This window comes from Calliphora vicina, chromosome 2 (assembly GCF_958450345.1).
Source record: "Calliphora vicina chromosome 2, idCalVici1.1, whole genome shotgun sequence".
In the NCBI taxonomy this organism is placed as follows: domain Eukaryota; kingdom Metazoa; phylum Arthropoda; class Insecta; order Diptera; family Calliphoridae; genus Calliphora; species Calliphora vicina.
In genome coordinates, this window is record NC_088781.1 from 129,393,987 (window position 1) to 129,411,401 (window position 17,415).

Genomic DNA, 17,415 nt, shown 5'->3' on the forward strand with positions numbered 1-17,415 from the left:
AAAAGGGTTCATTAAAATTAGTTTTATTCTTTAAAACATACAATACAAACTTTAAATTTAAACTTGTCGCTGAAATTGCAATTTATTTTGTCACTACTCATTAAATGTTTGATATTTCTGTGTAAGTAATTATACAGGACAAGCATAAATATTTTGTATAACAAATTACACCCTTCACCTCTCTCATTAGCTTACACTGGCTGCAGTTACGGAAGCACATGTGCTGGTTTGAAGAGGGAGAGAGAGGGTGTTATTTATAACACCCCTTTTGATAAATTATAGCATGTGCTTGTTTGAATTGTATAAAATATTCGTAAAAAAAAGTCAGTTGAAATTTGATATTTCTCTCAAAATTTTTATTTTCACTGTATTGTTTGTATAGACGTTAAGTGCTAATTTTGATAATTGGAAATTATAATAACAAATGTCGAATAGTGAAATATGACCCCTAATTAGTGGGTGGCTGTGGTCGGAGTAACAAACTGCGGAAGTGGGCAATTAAAGAGTGCGGAGAAAATATGTAATAGGAGATTAAAGTTATTCACAATGAAATCGAATTTAGAAGAATGTTGACAAAACATTAAAACTATTTAAAGAAAATTATTTTAAGATATAAAGATTTTTAAAACTCAATTTATGACGTACAATGGGTCAAAATCGGAACAAATATTTTTTAACCCCAATTTTTTTTTATTAAAATACAATTTAAAAAAAAATTTTAAATTAAAACAATTTTAAAAAACAACTGAAAAAGAAATAAATTTTGTTTGCCTAAAAATATTTCAAATTTTTATTTTGAAGTATAATTTGGTGAAGTGTATATAAGATTCGTCACAGCTGAATATTGCTCTCTTACTTGTTTGTTCTAGTTTTCAGTTCTAGTTCAGTTCTAATTCAGTTCTAGTTCAGTTCTAGTTCAGTTCTAGTTCAGTTCTAGTTCAGTTCTAGTTCAGTTCTAGTTCAGTTCTAGTTCAGTTCTAGTTCAGTTCTAGTTCAGTTTTAGTTCAGTTCTAGTTCAGTTCTAGTTCTAGTTCTAGTTCAGTTCTAGTTCAGTTCTAGTTCAGTTCTAGTTCAGTTCTAGTTCAGTTCTAGTTCAGTTCTAGTTCAGTTCTAGTTCAGTTCTAGTTCAGTTCTAGTTCAGTTCTAGTTCAGTTCTAGTTCAATTCTAGTTCAGTTCTAGTTCAGTTCTAGTTCAGTTCTAGTTCAGTTCTAGTTCAGTTCTAGTTCAGTTCTAGTTCAGTTCTAGTTCAGTTCTAGTTCAGTTCTAGTTCAGTTCTAGTTCAGTTCTAGTTCAGTTCTAGTTCAGTTCTAGTTCAGTTCTAGTTCAGTTCTAGTTCAGTTCTAGTTCAGTTCTAGTTCAGTTCTAGTTCTAGTTCAGTTCAGTTCTAGTTCAGTTCAGTTCTAGTTCAGTTCAAGTTCAGTTCTAGTTCAGTTCTAGTTCAGTTCTAGTTCAGTTCTAGTTCAGTTCTAGTTCAGTTCTAGTTCAGTTCTAGTTCAGTTCTAGTTCAGTTCTAGTTCAGTTCTAGTTCAGTTCTAGTTCAGTTCTAGTTCAGTTCTAGTTCAGTTCTAGTTCAGTTCTAGTTCAGTTCTAGTTCAGTTCTAGTTCAGTTCTAGTTCAGTTCTAGTTCAGTTCTAGTTCAGTTCTAGTTCAGTTCTAGTTCAGTTCTAGTTCAGTTCTAGTTCAGTTCTAGTTCAGTTCTAGTTCAGTTCTAGTTCAGTTCTAGTTCAGTTCTAGTTCAGTTCTAGTTCAGTTCTAGTTCAGTTCTAGTTCAGTTCTAGTTCAGTTCTAGTTCAGTTCTAGTTCAGTTCTAGTTCAGTTCTAGTTCAGTTCTAGTTCAGTTCTAGTTCAGTTCTAGTTCAGTTCTAGTTCAGTTCTAGTTCAGTTCTAGTTCAGTTCTAGTTCAGTTCTAGTTCAGTTCTAGTTCAGTTCTAGTTCAGTTCTAGTTCAGTTCTAGTTCAGTTCTAGTTCAGTTCTAGTTCAGTTCTAGTTCAGTTCTAGTTCAGTTCTAGTTCAGTTCTAGTTCAGTTCTAGTTCAGTTCTAGTTCAGTTCTAGTTCAGTTCTAGTTCAGTTCTAGTTCAGTTCTAGTTCAAGTTCAAGTTCAGTTCTAGTTCAAGTTCAGTTCTAGTTCAAGTTCAGTTCTAGTTCAGTTCTAGTTCAGTTCTAGTTCAGTTCTAGTTCAGTTCTAGTTCAGTTCTAGTTCAGTTCTAGTTCAGTTCTAGTTCAGTTCTAGTTCAGTTCTAGTTCAGTTCTAGTTCAGTTCTAGTTCAGTTCTAGTTCAGTTCTAGTTCAGGTTCTAGTTCAGGTTCTAGTTCAGGTTCTAGTTCAGGTTCTAGTTCAGGTTCTAGTTCAGGTTCTAGTTCAGGTTCTAGTTCAGGTTCTAGTTCAGGTTCTAGTTCAGGTTCTAGTTCAGTTCTAGTTAATTTTTTAGGGAATTTGACACTTGGAGTACAAAAACATTGAGGATGTGTATCAGTGATTATCGAGATCTGTCTCAAGAAGAAGTGAGTTTTTACGATGGATTGATTCGAATACTTATCATATGAATGAAATCGAAATTTTAATTATATCTGTATTTAAAACCGAATAATATTACGTAGATGCCAACTTTAATTCTCAGTATCGATTTATTATAGCCCAGTAAAAGTTTTTAGCTTTAGTTCAGCTTTGAATTTCTTTCAAATTCTTATCAATTTCGTTTTATTAAAGTCCATTTTCAGTTCCATTAGCTTTAGTTTAGTTTTTTCTCAATCCTTTATTTGGGGTTTTTCCTCTTTTTTATGATGGCTGTATTTACTCTTAATACATGTTCCATATTCATTAAGATTTTGGAGATTTTGTCTCTGGCTCTGTTTATTTACCCTTTGTTGTGTTTTTTTATTATTTTGTTTTTATTTGTTTATTTGATTTTCTGTTGTTTTTGGTTTTTTTTAGACTTTAGTACTTATTTCCTTGTTTTATATTTGTCTTTATGCGGTAAACAATTTGTCTCAATGTTGTTTTTGGCTGCATCTTAAACCTTTTCCTATTTCTAGCCTGTCCCAAAAAGAAAAAAACTGCTTATTTGCTTTTATTTATAATTTTGATCATGTCTTTACAGTGTTTTTTCTATTTGGCAAATTTTTTTCTTGGCCTGCAATTTTTTTCATTATTTTTTTAAAGAGTCATGCCGATAAAAAAACAATAACAGAGAGATACCCACACTTCCGTTATAATTTAGTTTTTTTTTTGTTGTTGATTGGAAGAGAGAAACGGTAAACAATTTTCGCACATTGTTTTGTTGTTGTTGTGTTTTTTGCTTTGAAGAGGTGCTGTATTAAAAACAATAACAATAAGGAAAAACATGAGTAAATCATGGTGTGTGTATGAAAATTGTTGTTTATTAACAACAACATTATGGATATATCTATACATGGGAGTAAATACAGCTAAGAAAATAGAAATTGCTAAGCAAAACAAAAAATAGAAAAACATGCTGTAAATAACAAAAAAAATACAAAAAAGAAAATACCCTATTGTGTTTACAATTTTCAACTGTTACTACATTTTATTAATTTCAGTTAACATTTATGTTAGTTTAGTAGCAAGTTAACAGTTGGTTATGTTAAAATTTCCCTTTACTGTTACAGAGGGTATTTCTTGTGTGTGCTTGTATTAAAACAATAAAAACAACCACCAGTTTTTATTTTTGTTTTAACTGTTAGCTAACATGCACATGCTCTGTTAGCTAACATTATTTATTTTCATTTAATAACATTGTTTGTTAAAAATTTCCCTTCAGTTGTGTTTTGTCTTTGCTCTAGTACGGTTGCTAGAGGAACTGCTGTTAAAGGCGGTTGGATTTTAAAAGAAGATTTTTACGTTTTACGGGTTTTTAAGTGGGTTACAATAATTTACGTAAACGCAAAAATTACACAAAGTGAAATAATAGCTTATTGTAAAAAAAATAGTAACTGGGATTAGCATAAAAAATCACAATACATAAAGTTTTTACATGAAAAAAATAAAATCTCTAATAATAAAAAAAAGCAAAAGTTTTAACAAAAGACTTTGATGAATTATAATTGTGCAAAAATTATAATAAATTAGCAAAGATTATGTCACCCAAAAGTTTTAAATAAAAATATTTTATTATTTAAAAAAAAAGGTTTTATAAGTGACTAACAAATACTAATTAACTCACCTGGTGTAGTGTGTGGTGTTTAAAAATTTTAACAACAAATCTTAAAAAAAAGTTTCTATTTCATAATGATGAAGAATTAGTCACATTACTATAAAACAGCCAGCTACTCAAATACATTTTGAATTTCATTAGCAAAAATACAAATACATAAAATCAAAATAATTTGAAATGCAAATTTCAAATACCTTCACCAAAATGAATGTCAACTTAACAAAAAAAACAGAATAAACCAAAAAATTAAACAACAACAACACAATAATATTTTATTCATCAAGCATTAAACGAATAGAAAAAAAATACCAAAGTTTAATAGATAAAATCTATGAAAAACCGCAAATATTAAAAGTTAAACATATAAAAACAAGGAAAAAATTTTTCAAATTCTTTAAAAAAAAACATAAAAATTCTTGTGTTATAAAGTAAACATCATCAGTTTTACATTAAAATTTTAATAAATCTTCTTAAACCATCATGTTGGCTGTTAAAAATTTCTTTTTACCTGAACGCACAAAAGCTCCCGATACGCCTCAGCGATTTTCTCGCATGCCCGAAGCTTTTTTACGCAGCATACGCCGGCGTTCCTTGCGTGTTAAACGTGCCAAATCTCTAGTCGTTCCCGATCGGGAAAAACGGAAATCAGGTGAGGTAGAGTGTTAAACAAACGGAAAACACACTAAAATAGAGCTTTTTAAATTAAATTTATTAAAAAAATAGAAAATTATAAAATTAGTTTAAACTTGTTTTAAATATAAGAAAAATACTTAAAAAATCTTTACTTTATTAAAAAAATATTTTTGTTTTTACATTATTGTTTAAAAGCTTTTAAATAAAATGACCGTTTTGGTTTAATTTGTTTGAAATTAAAAGCTTTTTTGAAAACTTTATAGAATATCCTATATTAAATACAAGAAATTGCTTTAGAAACATTTAATTTGAAAGTCTTTAGACTTTCATCTAAAAGCTTTTAAGGAAATCGGTAATTTTTAAGAATTTTCTCTAAAAGCTTTTAAGAAAAACGGGATATAGTTTAATTTAAATAAAGTTTGAAGCTTTTTTGAAACTCTGTAACAAAAATATAGTGTTAAATACAAAGAGTTGTTTAAAATTCTTTTTTTAGAATTTACTGTAAAAGCTTTTCAGAAAATCGAGGTTCGGATTTAATTTTAATGAAATTTAAAGACTATTATTGTTATTCTTATGCAAACGATTGTATTAAGAAGCTGTTTACAAACAAAACTGTTTAAAATTACAAGCTGTTTTCTTAAAGAATAAATATTTGGTTTTATTTGACTGAAATCTAAAGCTTTTTTGTTGATACTTTTAAAAGGGAGTTTGTAAACAAAGCTTTTAAAGAGTTTTCAGTTTTAAGCAATTTGAAAGCAATTTTAGTTATTTCATTGATATATTTAAAGATAAAGAAAGGGATTTTATAAACAAAGCTTTTGAAAATAACAAGCTTTTTATTGAATTCTTATAAAATGAAAAAAAAAAACATCTTTAATTGGAAAATCCTATAAAATACGTTATTTTACTAAATCCACACTTATTTTAAGGAATCTGAGAATGTTTTTCTTTTAAAACCTATTTTAGAAAAGCTTTAATAAAGCTTTTATGCATGAACTGCTGCATTCCTCTTACTTTTTACAAAAATCTTGTTGCAAAACCTTTTTATTATTTCTAAAAACTATAATTTTACTTATTACCCCCCCTTTCCCACCTCACTACTTTGTCTCTTACCCTCTGGTTCAAAGTTCTCATTACTAATCAATATTGTTTTCCTGCATCTTGTACAATACACTTGTAGTAGTTGAATAAACTTTTAATGTTTTGTACATTAATCGATTTTGCTTTTCATAAATTAATTAATAAATTTATAAATACATTTTCCAATGAAAGAGTAGAGTAAAATAGAGCAAATATTTGCGTGGCCTATAGACATGGATCATATTGTTTTTGTAATAAAAATAAAGAAAAAAAAAGCTTTTTTAATGCAGATAGTTGAAACAGATGATTATTGTTTATTTGCTAATATTATAAAAAAAAGAAATAATAATATTAATATTGTTTTTTTGCAAAATAATAACGAGATAAGAAACTGACACAGTGACAATGTAGATAGAAAACAAGACAAGAATTATTTAGAAGAAAAAAAAACTAAGTGGAATATGTTAATAGGAATTTCAAAGCAAATGGAAACTGGTTTGATTCATAAAGACATTTAAATAATTCTGATTTAATTTATAAATTAAATAAAAGCTACTTTATTTAAAGGCTCTTTAGGTATTAATAAATAGTTTTGAGATTTTCTAGAACCAAAAGCTTTTTGGTTACAAATTTTAAAGCAAAATTGTTTAGTAAAGCTTTAATTTTTTCAGTATTGTTAAAGCTTTAAGTTTATGTGATCAAAACTAGGCTTTTAGCTTGGCATTTTAAAGCTTTAATGTTATATTTCGTTTTAGCTGAATTTTTCCAAAAGCTTTAAGCTATTGTTAGATTGTATTGCCTTAGCTTTTAAGTTAAAACCTGCCTAATTGTTTTTGCCTATTTTTATTTAATTTTTTCAGCTATTGCTTTTATTGCCAACATTTTTTTAAAACATCTTCCTCATTTTCTCTTATTTTCTGTTGCTGTTCAACGTTTCCCACAATAATAATTTCATTAAATATGCACAATACATCACTTAATTCCTCTACATACAATATATAAATACATAAATGTAATACATAAAGTCTAGAGTCTATATCATAAAACATTGTGGTTACAATTGTTTATGATATAGACTGCTAACGCGTGATATGGAGATGTTACTTCAACAAAAAAAATCTAATTGTCTATAAAGTAACATGTGCATTTGACAAATATTTGTGTGTCTCTCACAAAGAATGAAATTGAAATTTTTCATAAATAGCCAACGAAAACCGCGACAACATAAATGACAAATTTATTCAGTCACTCATGCAAGCCAACCAGCAAGGGGTCATCGTCAGAGTTTACACTTTAAATGAATTAAATATAATTTTTTTTAAATTACAAAGTAACAATGTAATTCATACAGAGATATGTACATTGAGACAAATAAAATGACACAAAAAGAAAGAGTTTAAAATTGAGAGATCAATAAAGCTTGATAAAAGAATTAATAAATAGAAAAAGCTTTAAATATTAAGACTCTTATTCATAATGAAATGTTTATTTTGTTTTATAAATCTTTGATAAAAAGCTTCCATAATAGCTTTTTAAGCTATTATAGCTTGTTTATAATCCCAAATTCTGAAAGCTTTTAAGCTTTTGATCTCAAATGAAGAAATTTACTTTTTTTGGACAAAATTCATAATTTTCTTTGTTAGACAATAAAGCTTAATTGAAGAAAAGCTTTTTTTATAAAAGCTTTTGATATAAAATTTCCCTTTAAGCCTTAAATAGATAATTTTGTAAATGTTTGTGTTTAAATAGAGGATTTCAGAAAAGCTTTTTTAAGAGCTTTTGCTTATAATCCACAATTTGTGAAATCTTTAAAGCTTTTTTCCACTATTGTGGAAATTAAACCATTTATTAAGCCAAATTTGGTAAAATTCTTTGTTAGTATAATAATTCCCAATTCAAGAAAAGCTTTTATAAAAGCTTTTTCTATAAAATTTAAAAATATTCTATTTAAAATAATAAAATTACTTCTTTAAGTCCTAAATTGATAATTTACCTCCTTTTTATGTTAAAATGTAGAATTGAAGAAAAGCTTTTAATAAAGCTTTTGCTTAAAAACTTACAATTTTGCAAACAAAAAGCCTATTCAAGTTTTTATAAATTTTATTTAAACAAAATATGTTTGAAAAAATTAAAAAGCTTTAAATTTTCAAAGAGCTTTTAATACAAAAATCCGGTTTTATTAATAACTAAGAAATAAAACTAACTCAGTGTGAATCGCTGATGATCAAATTTATAATATAACTTTAGAAAGCTTTTTTATAACAATTCATGCTAAAAGAGCTTTAAAGCTTAATTCAGACTTTTGAGGCAGTTGGCTATATTTGTAATAAATTGTTCATTGTAATCATTATGCAAATAAGGGAAACATTTTAAAAAAGCTTTTGTAACCAGAGTCCAGTTTTATTAATAAATAAAATTGTAAATATTAAACAAGTTTTCCCAAGATAATGGAATGAAAACTTTTTTAATATTTACTTATATTAAAAGAAAAGCTTTTTTATTCGAATAACAATGAAAATATAGCTAAATTTGTTAAAGTTCTGAATTAAGCTTAAAGCTCTTTTAATATAAGATATTAAAGAAGCTTTCTTATGGTAATGGAACGCTTTTTTAATATTTACTTATATTGTTAGCCTTAAGCTGTTTTAATATAAGAATATATATTTCTTAAGGCAAAAGCTTTTTTTAATATTTACTTATATTGTGAGCCTTAAGCTCTTTTAAGAAGATATAAAAGAGCATTCTTATGATAATGAAAATCTTTCTTAATATTTATATATTTATATTAAAAAAGCTTTAAGCTTAATTCAGAAATTTAACAAATTCAGCTAAAACATAACAAAATATATTAACATTATTATGTAAAAGCTTTCTAAAGCCTGCTTGCATTAATGATATATTAGTTATATAATATAGCTTTTTATATATAAATAGCTTTCAATTTAAGTTTTGAACCCTGTTATTAACCTTTCTGTATAACAAATCCATATTTATTTATTATTATTATAATTAGTTTAATGACAAAAAGTTTCTTTTTTTTTGAGAAACTAATTATTTATCATTATATCTGGTTTTCTATTAAAACCACCTCCAATTTTTTTCCACTTATTGGACAAATTTCACTTTCATTTCAATCACATCTCATAATAATAATGATCTCCACTACTTAACTCAATTACCTCACAATTCGGATTCAATTTCAACAAAAAACGTAAAATTTTTTTCAACACAACTTTTTCAAAATTGTTTAAATGACATGCTTAAATTTTGTTTTGTGTTTTTTTAAACATGTCACTGTTATTACTAAACAAAAACATTTATAAGACGGTCTGGTTTGTTTTAGAGAAATAAAAAAAAATCATAATAATAAACTCTATAATTATAAGATGAAATGGTATGGTAATGATGAAGATAACAAAAAATTACTTAATTTTATTTTGTTTTAGTGAGATTTTTTATGTTCAACATAATTATACGTGCAATAAGCTGAAACAAATAAACCATAATTGGTATATAAAGTTATTACCACACTTGAAACTTTTTTTCAAAGCTTTGCTAAAAAAAACCGCCAAAGGTTGGGCAAAAGAAATTGCAAAAAAAAAGAAGCATAAAATAATTATTAACCTTTGAAAATAGTTATTGATTGTTGATTTATAATTTAAAAAAAAACATAAAAGATTTTGCACCCTTAACCTCAAAATAACCACAAACCATTTATTGTAAGTTTAATTATAATTTATTTATAGTTTTTGAAATCTTAAAACAAGGTCTTTAAAACTAAGCTTTTTGTTTATATTAAAGCTCATTGAAAACAAAAGCCTTATTTTACAATATTTGTTTTTTAAATAAAATTATTATTATGCTTAACATTTTTATTGTTAAAACAACACACTTGTTGCCAAAAAATTTCCAAATCCCTTAAGATTTAACGTATCTCTCTCTCTCTTTCCCCTCACCCCCTTAGAGTAATTTTCCTCATTTTCATTTTACTGCCAAGTAAACAAACCATAAAATACAAGCACGTTCTTGTTTAAATCCCCTTTATATTTATATTTTTTTATTATTTTGTATTAAACACATGCATAAAACAAATAATTTCTTGCAGAGTGTTTAAATTCCCATAAAAAAAGGTCCGACCGTCTACAGAGTAATAAATTTTTAATTTCTTAATAAATTTCAAGTGTTTTGTTTCATATTGTTTTACATAAATAAAATATGAGGGTCATTAAAGGACTTTGGATATTTGTCTAACAAATTTTCTAAACAAATCTTTATTTCTTTAATTAAAAGACAATATTTTCAAGCCTTCACACTTGATTTAAATTTCAAATTACATTATTGTGGTTGCAACTCCAAAGTGTCATAAAAATTATATGCGGGTTTTTTTATTTAAAAGGCTGGTTATAATGTTGACACTAGTTGTTAGTAGTGATTATTTTTTTTTATATTTTGCTATTTAAAATTTTCACATTCAACCGTGATTTACAGACTTCCGCAAAAGTGTGAAAAAACTTTAAGGTTTAAAAAAAAGTTGTAATAATAAAAAACATGATTGTGTGAAAATTTTACACAATGTGCGATAAATTTCAAATTACTAATGAAAATAATGTTAGGCATTTAAAGCACTGAACAAAAAATAAAAAAAAATGTTTGCAAATTTTTTAAAATTTGAAAAATAAGAGAAAATATAAAAATTTAATAAATTTTATTAAAAGCTTTTTACTAAAAATTAAAAGCTTTTACAAAATTATATAAAATTGTATGATATAATTTAAACAGCTGCTCAATATGAAATTTAAACTTAAAAAATATTGATTTTTAAACATTTTAAAGAAAAGCTTTTTTGACAAAACTAAAGCTTTTACAAAAATATCTGAAATTTTGTAAAATAATTAAAACAGCTACTCAATATCAAATTTAAACTATAAAAATATTGATTTTTAAACATTTTAAGGAAAAGCTTTTTTTCCTAAAGCTAAAGGTTTTACAATTTTGTTAGAAATTTGTAAAAATTATTCTATATTATAATTTTTTTATATATTATATTAGATTTATATATAAAAATAAAAAAATGGTGTTATTTTTAAGAATTGCTAAAAAAGCTTTTTTGCAAAAACTTAAGGTTTTACAAAAAATTACAAAATTTGGCTTTAAAATTTAAAAAGCGTTAATTCATTAATAAAAACTATAATTACAATGATTTTTATAAATTTTTAAAGAAAAGCTTTGCTGCAAGACCTGAAGCTTTTACATAATCTGTAGGAATTTGTAAAAAGTAGTGCAAAATAACTTAAATACATAAAAAAAATGTATAAGAAAACTACAAAACTGTTGTAATTTTGTAGATTCTACCAAAAAGGTTTTTGTTTAAAATTTAAAGCTTTTACAAAAAATTCCAAAATTTTGCTATAAAATTTGAAATACCGATTTAGCATTAAGTTAAAACTTCAGAAATAATACTTTTTTAGATTTTTAACAAAAAGCTTTTTAGTAGCAATTTAAAACTTTTACAGAAATGTCAAACATTTTGCCGTAAAATGAATAAAGCAAAGCAGTATTCGGTTAAAATGTGAGACATACAGATTTTGGTGTGTTTAAGCAAAATCTTTTTGCATAAACCTAGAGCTTTTACAAAATTTTGAGAAATTTGAAAAAAAAAATTTACCAATAATTAAAATAAACAAACCTATAGTAAAATTTAAAAAATAATGAAATTTTGAGAAAAGCTTTTTGTTGAAAATTAAAAGCGTTTACATAAATGTGTAAAATTTTGCCATAAAATTAATGTGAGATTGGTTAAAGTGTGAGATAAGCTGATTTTTGTTGTTATTAAGCAAAAGCTTTTTTGCAAAAACCTAGAGCTTTTACAAAATTTAAAAAAAAAATTACAAATAATTAAAATAACCAACTTATAGTAAAATTTAAAAAAAATAATTAAATTTTTAGGGATCTATGAAAAAAGCTTTTTGTTAAAAATTAAAAGCTTTTACAAAAATGTATAAAATTTCGTTATAAAACTTAAAAAGTAACTCTATATTAAGTTAAAACTTTAAAAATATTACTTTTTGATGATTTTAAAGAAAAGCTTTTTTTGATAACACCTAAATTTTTATAAAATTGTTAAAATTTTTTCATAATTTATGGAAAATTTATTTAATTGAGCTAACCAATATGAATATTTTTAAAAATGTGATTTTGTAGGTTTTATAAAAAAGCTTTTTGTTAAAAATTAAAAGCTTTTACAAAAATATATAAAATTTGGCTTTATTATTTAAAAATTAAATAGTATTAACTAAAATGATTAAAAATAACGATTTTTATTGATTTAAGGAAAAGCTTTTTTTCAGAAAACCTTAAGCTTTAAAACAATTTTTAGAAATTTGTAATTAATACTGAAAAATAAATGCGTTTGTTACTATGAATTTATAAAGAAGTTATTTTCTAAGCTTTTTTGACAAGCTTTTGCACAAAACATAAAAGCTTTTAAGAAAATTACATAAATTTTTAAAAATTCAATTAAAATATAAAACTTTTTGTGCTTAAAATTCAATTATTAGCATTTGTTTGTAAAAGAAGCTTATTTTATGTTTTGTTTATAGTAAAGCTTTTATATATTAAATATAATTTGAAATTTTCTTTGTTTTAGATTTTATTTCATTTAATTAGATTTTAATTTTTGCTATTTATTTATCTTCTAAAACTTCCTATTGTTCTGAGAAATTCTCTTTAAAGAGCGGAAGTTTAAACACAGCTTTTTAGGTCATAGGTCATTAAAACCATGTGTATTGCCATCAGTTTATAATGACATAGAATTTATTTATCCACATGTTTTTATTTTATGATTTTAAAGTAATTATTTTGGGATTTTTTTGATGAGTTTGAGCTGCAAACCTTTTTTTTTTGTTTAATGAATTAGTTGTTTGAAAATTTTTTTTGAATTTAATCTTTCTAATAAGAGTTATTTATATTTAATATAATTTATATGTATTCACAAAAAGAGTGGGTTTTATAATTGTAAGAGGAAATTAGTATGTATTTTTATTAAACATAAATTTAGTTTTTTTAACAAATTTCACGGTCAAAGCGTGCCAGAGCAGAAAATGAGTAAAATAGTATAAAAGCTAAGCATAAAAGAAAAACAGGTGTTAAATAGAAATAATATAAATTTTATTTTTAGTTAGAAAAAAAAGGTGCTAAATTTTTATAGCGTTTTTTTTTTTTTTGAAAGAAAATTTTGTTTAAAATATCATTAATCTTTATGAGTTGTTTTTTATTAGAACATTTTTAAGACATTTTGATTTTTTAAGAGAATTTCAATGATTTGTAAAATTTTCTTTTATAATCATGTCGAAACAATCGAAATGCTCAAGTACTATTTTCAGCAACATCATTTGTTAATCATTAATTATATTTTTTTATGCTGCGTTTAATCCTTAAGGACTTTTTAAAGGACTCCTGCTGAGCATTGCAAAGAATAAGACAGCAAAACAATCATTAAATCCAGCAGTAGGCCTGATGTCAAATGGCATAATTGTAATTTTATAATTAAACTTCAGATAAAAACTGTCCAGTAATATAAAATTAATTTGTCATAAATTCTTAATGTTCTGCTTGAAGGAGAGACAAGCTATTTTTGTACATTTTGAGAGACAAGATGCTTAGGCATTTTTTTTGATATTTATTTTTGCTGCTGTTAATTAACACTCCAAATGATCTCATTTTGAAATAATTTATTTATTTTGTTGCTGTTTTTTGTTAAGCAAATTTAATTGTTAATAAAAATTCTCTTTGTTTGTTTAAAAAATACTTAAACAAGTGTTAAATTAAGAAAGAAAGAATATAAACTTCATGTCTAAAAACGTGTTTTAAAAAAAAATTATATTAATGAAAGAAAAAATAAACGCCATAAAATCGTGAAATGACTAAGACAAGCTTAAACTAATGTTAATAATGCAAGTTTACTAATTTTAAATAATTTCAATTTATTTTAATAAATAAAAAACTTTACTCTAACAAACTCTTGTACTAAAGTTTAAAATTGAAATCATTTTTCCCCTAGCTAATTTCTATATCTTTCTATTTCCTGTTTAATTTGGGGAATTCTTTCAATGAATTATTCTTAATTAAATAATTTGTTATTAATACATTTCACTCATTTTGCTCCTTCCCTTTTAACAATTTTAAATGTTTTCTTTTTTTTTTGCTGTATTTTGTCCTATCATTTATTTGATAAGATAACTTAAAACCCCGCAAAGTAATAAATTGCAATTTACAGTACTTTTTTTTGCAAAAAAAAGAAAACAAAGCATTTTGTCTGATAAAATATTAAAAATAAAAAACCTAAAGGCATATTTACTGATAAGATAAATTAAGTGATAAATAATTACAAGCAAAACAAATAAATATTAACAAAGGTAAATAAACATTTAAAAGCCATACAACGTAATTGCTTAATAAAAAAAAGCTTTTAAAGAAAACAAGCTTAGAAACAACAACAACCACTTTAAAATTAAACTAAAACCATACTTAACCAAAACAATTAAAACAAAATTATGAACTCTTTACTAACGAATTATAAAAATGTATTTTGAACACAATTTTACAACAAAGCTTTTGCAATATCAAAACGCTTGTTTGAAACTAACAAAATTCCATAAATTTAAGTTTTAAAACAAAAGCTTTTATAGACTTTGGTTTAAAACTAATGAAAGTTTACTAAAAAATTATATTTTTACTAAAAAGCTTTTTCACAAAAATCAAAAGCTTTTACAAAATTTTAAAAAATTTAAGAAAAACCGTAAAATTATTGAGATTTTGGTTGAAAACTAATAAAATTTTTCTAAAAATTATATTTTTACTAAAAAGCTTTTTCATAAAAAAATCAAAAGCTTTTACAAAATTGGAAAAAGTTTAAGAAAAACCATAAAATTAGTAAAACAAAAGTATATTTATTTACATTTTTTTGAAAAAGCTCATTTTAAAATTAAAAAAAGCATTTTTCAAGTAAAGCTTTTTTGTGCAATATAAAGCTTTTATAAAATTTCCCAATTTTTTTATAGATATTTGTTTCAAAATACTAAAAATGCAATAAAATTAGGTTTTTACTAAAAAGCTTTTTAAAAAAAATCAAAAGCTTTTACAAAAAATCCCAAAATTCAAGAAATTTGCTAATGCTTATTACGAATGAAGTAAACCTTCAAAATTACATATTTAGTAATTTTGAAAATAAAAGCTTTTACAAAAATTAAAAAAAAACTTTTTTAAAGATATTAAAGATTAAGCTAATTTTCTAAAAATTTATAAAAATCTTTATTAAAGGTTAAAAATGTTATGTCTTTAAAAATACTTTATATTTCCAAAAAAGCTTTTTCTGAAATATAAAGCTTTTACAAAATTTCCTTATTTTTGCATTAATTTTGTTTAATACTTAATAATAATTGTAATAAAACTAAGTTATTACAAAAAAGCTTTTTATCAAAATCTGAAAGCTTTTTCAAAAATTCTCAAAATTTAAGATAAATGTGTTTAAAAAAACATTAAATGACTTATAGGAAAATTTTCATAAAAAGCTTTTTCAAAAATTATAGTATGCGAATTTAAAGATTTTAGAAAATGTTTCAATATTATATAAAATGTTGATTTAAATATCTTTATTAAATTTTTTTAAGAAAAATGTTTCCCACAAAATTAAGCTTTTATTAAATTTCTTAATTTTTATTTGGAATTTTGTTTAAAACAATTTGAATTAAATTGTTTTAGTGGCATAAAATCTTTTGCTAAATTTTCTATTTTTTAAAAGCTTTTTTTAAACTTTTTAAAGCTCTTTTCTAGAAAAGCTTTCTAGTTAATCTTATGAAAATTATGTGAAGCTTTTATTTTTAAAAATAATATTGAGAAGCACTTTTCTAAAGCTTTATAAAGAGAGCTTTAAGGCGACACATCTTGAGCTTTTTTATAGTTTCATAATTGTGTTCTTAAAATGCTTTTTTAATGCCGTTTGAAAGCCATTTAATACAGTATATTAAAAATGAATACAATTTGTTACGAAAAGCTTTTGCAAGATTTATTTTGGAAAAGCTTTTGTAAGGCCTTTTATAGGTCTTTGTAAGAATCGTTTAGTTTTTAAGGTTTTATTATTATTTTTAAATGTAATTAAAATTGTTTTATTATAAAATCGTTCAATCAATTGTTTTTTTAGTGATTACTATTTAATAATTGAATTTTTATTAAAAGAAATTTACTTATCGAAAGTAGAAAGTATGTTGTTTCGGCTTTTATTTAAGTATGACCATATTTATTCAATTTAAATCACATAAATATTTGTTTATTAGTTTAAAAATGTCTTAAAATGTATAACTAATTTCTTTATGATTTTAATTGCTTAATTACTTAATTAAAATTTCATAGCAACTTCCTTTTTTGTAGTAAAAAGAAACAAATTTTCAAAAATCCAACCAACAAACGACCTACACTAACTATTTTCATAATGTTCATGACTTTTTGAACTGACTTCCTGTAAAACTAAACAGAAATATTAAATCACATATTTGAATGTTTTATATGCATATTAGCATAACAATAAATGTAAATTACAACAAATATTTAATATAATAAAAATTATAACAAAAACAATAAAGCAGCTAAAGAATGAAAGAGCAAATGAATGAATGAATGAGTTGTAGAAGTACGAGTATGAGTTCAAACCCCACAATTGTAGTGACTATTAAATGAAAACTTCCGCTTAAATTAATCATTAAAAAAAAAAGAATTGTATTAAAGTTTACCTCTTTTCAATTGTATTGAAACCCCCCAAACTTTTAAGCATAATTTTACACACACGGGAAAATGGTCAGCAGCAAGTGTTTTTTGAAAGGGTTGGGCCCATCAGACGAAATTTTCAAATACTATGCAAAGGTATGTAGCTTTGCATAGTTCTATAAAAGGGTTTATATTTACGTTTTTATTTAATATTAGTTCTGTAGTAGGTTTTATTTTTGAAAAAAAAATATTTGAAATTTTTTTTTCCCTCTTTCGAGTATTTACATGTGCTTTGCATTTAAAGTTAGTTTTTTAATAAAATTTTTTTATGTTCTTCCTATATGCTCTACTCATTTAATTGTTGAAGCATAACGTAATCATCATCATTATCATGCCACATAAACGTCATCATCATCATCATGGTACCACTCGTTGTTCCCGTAGTACATATTCAGCATGTGTTTTTTTTTTTTTTTTTTGGCTAGAAAAAAGTACCATGCGTTTCTCGTTCATTTCTGAACTTTTGTTTTTTATTATAAATTTTATTTGTTGTATTTTTTGTAATTTAAATATTTACATGTTGTAGTTTTTTGTTGTTTCTTTTTTTTTCATTAAAAAAAAATTACTAGGGAATAATATAAAGAGTCAAAGAAATTTTGTGCTGTGAGGTATAGTTTAGTTGAAATTTTTATGTAGATTTTTTTTTTCATTTATTTGGGTTTGTTTTCATTTTACCGGCTTTATAAGGGGGGGCAACAAGTGCCACTCTTT

General features: G+C 24.3%; 1 protein-coding gene across 2 annotated transcripts in view; it reads left to right on the forward strand.

Moving 5' to 3' along the window:
- CenG1A (Centaurin-gamma-1A) overlaps nt 1–17,415 on the forward strand; it is a 357,592-nt gene that overhangs the window by 293,743 nt on the left and 46,434 nt on the right. The window contains exon 1 of one of the 2 annotated variants that reach the window (XM_065501545.1): nt 4,583–4,822. The exons of the other annotated variant lie outside the window; for it this stretch is intronic. Within the exon in view, the coding sequence (XP_065357617.1) occupies nt 4,654–4,822 (169 nt within the window). The 5' untranslated portion in view covers nt 4,583–4,653. Of the gene's footprint in view, nt 1–4,582; nt 4,823–17,415 lie in introns of those variants that run through there. 2 annotated transcript variants of the gene reach the window in all.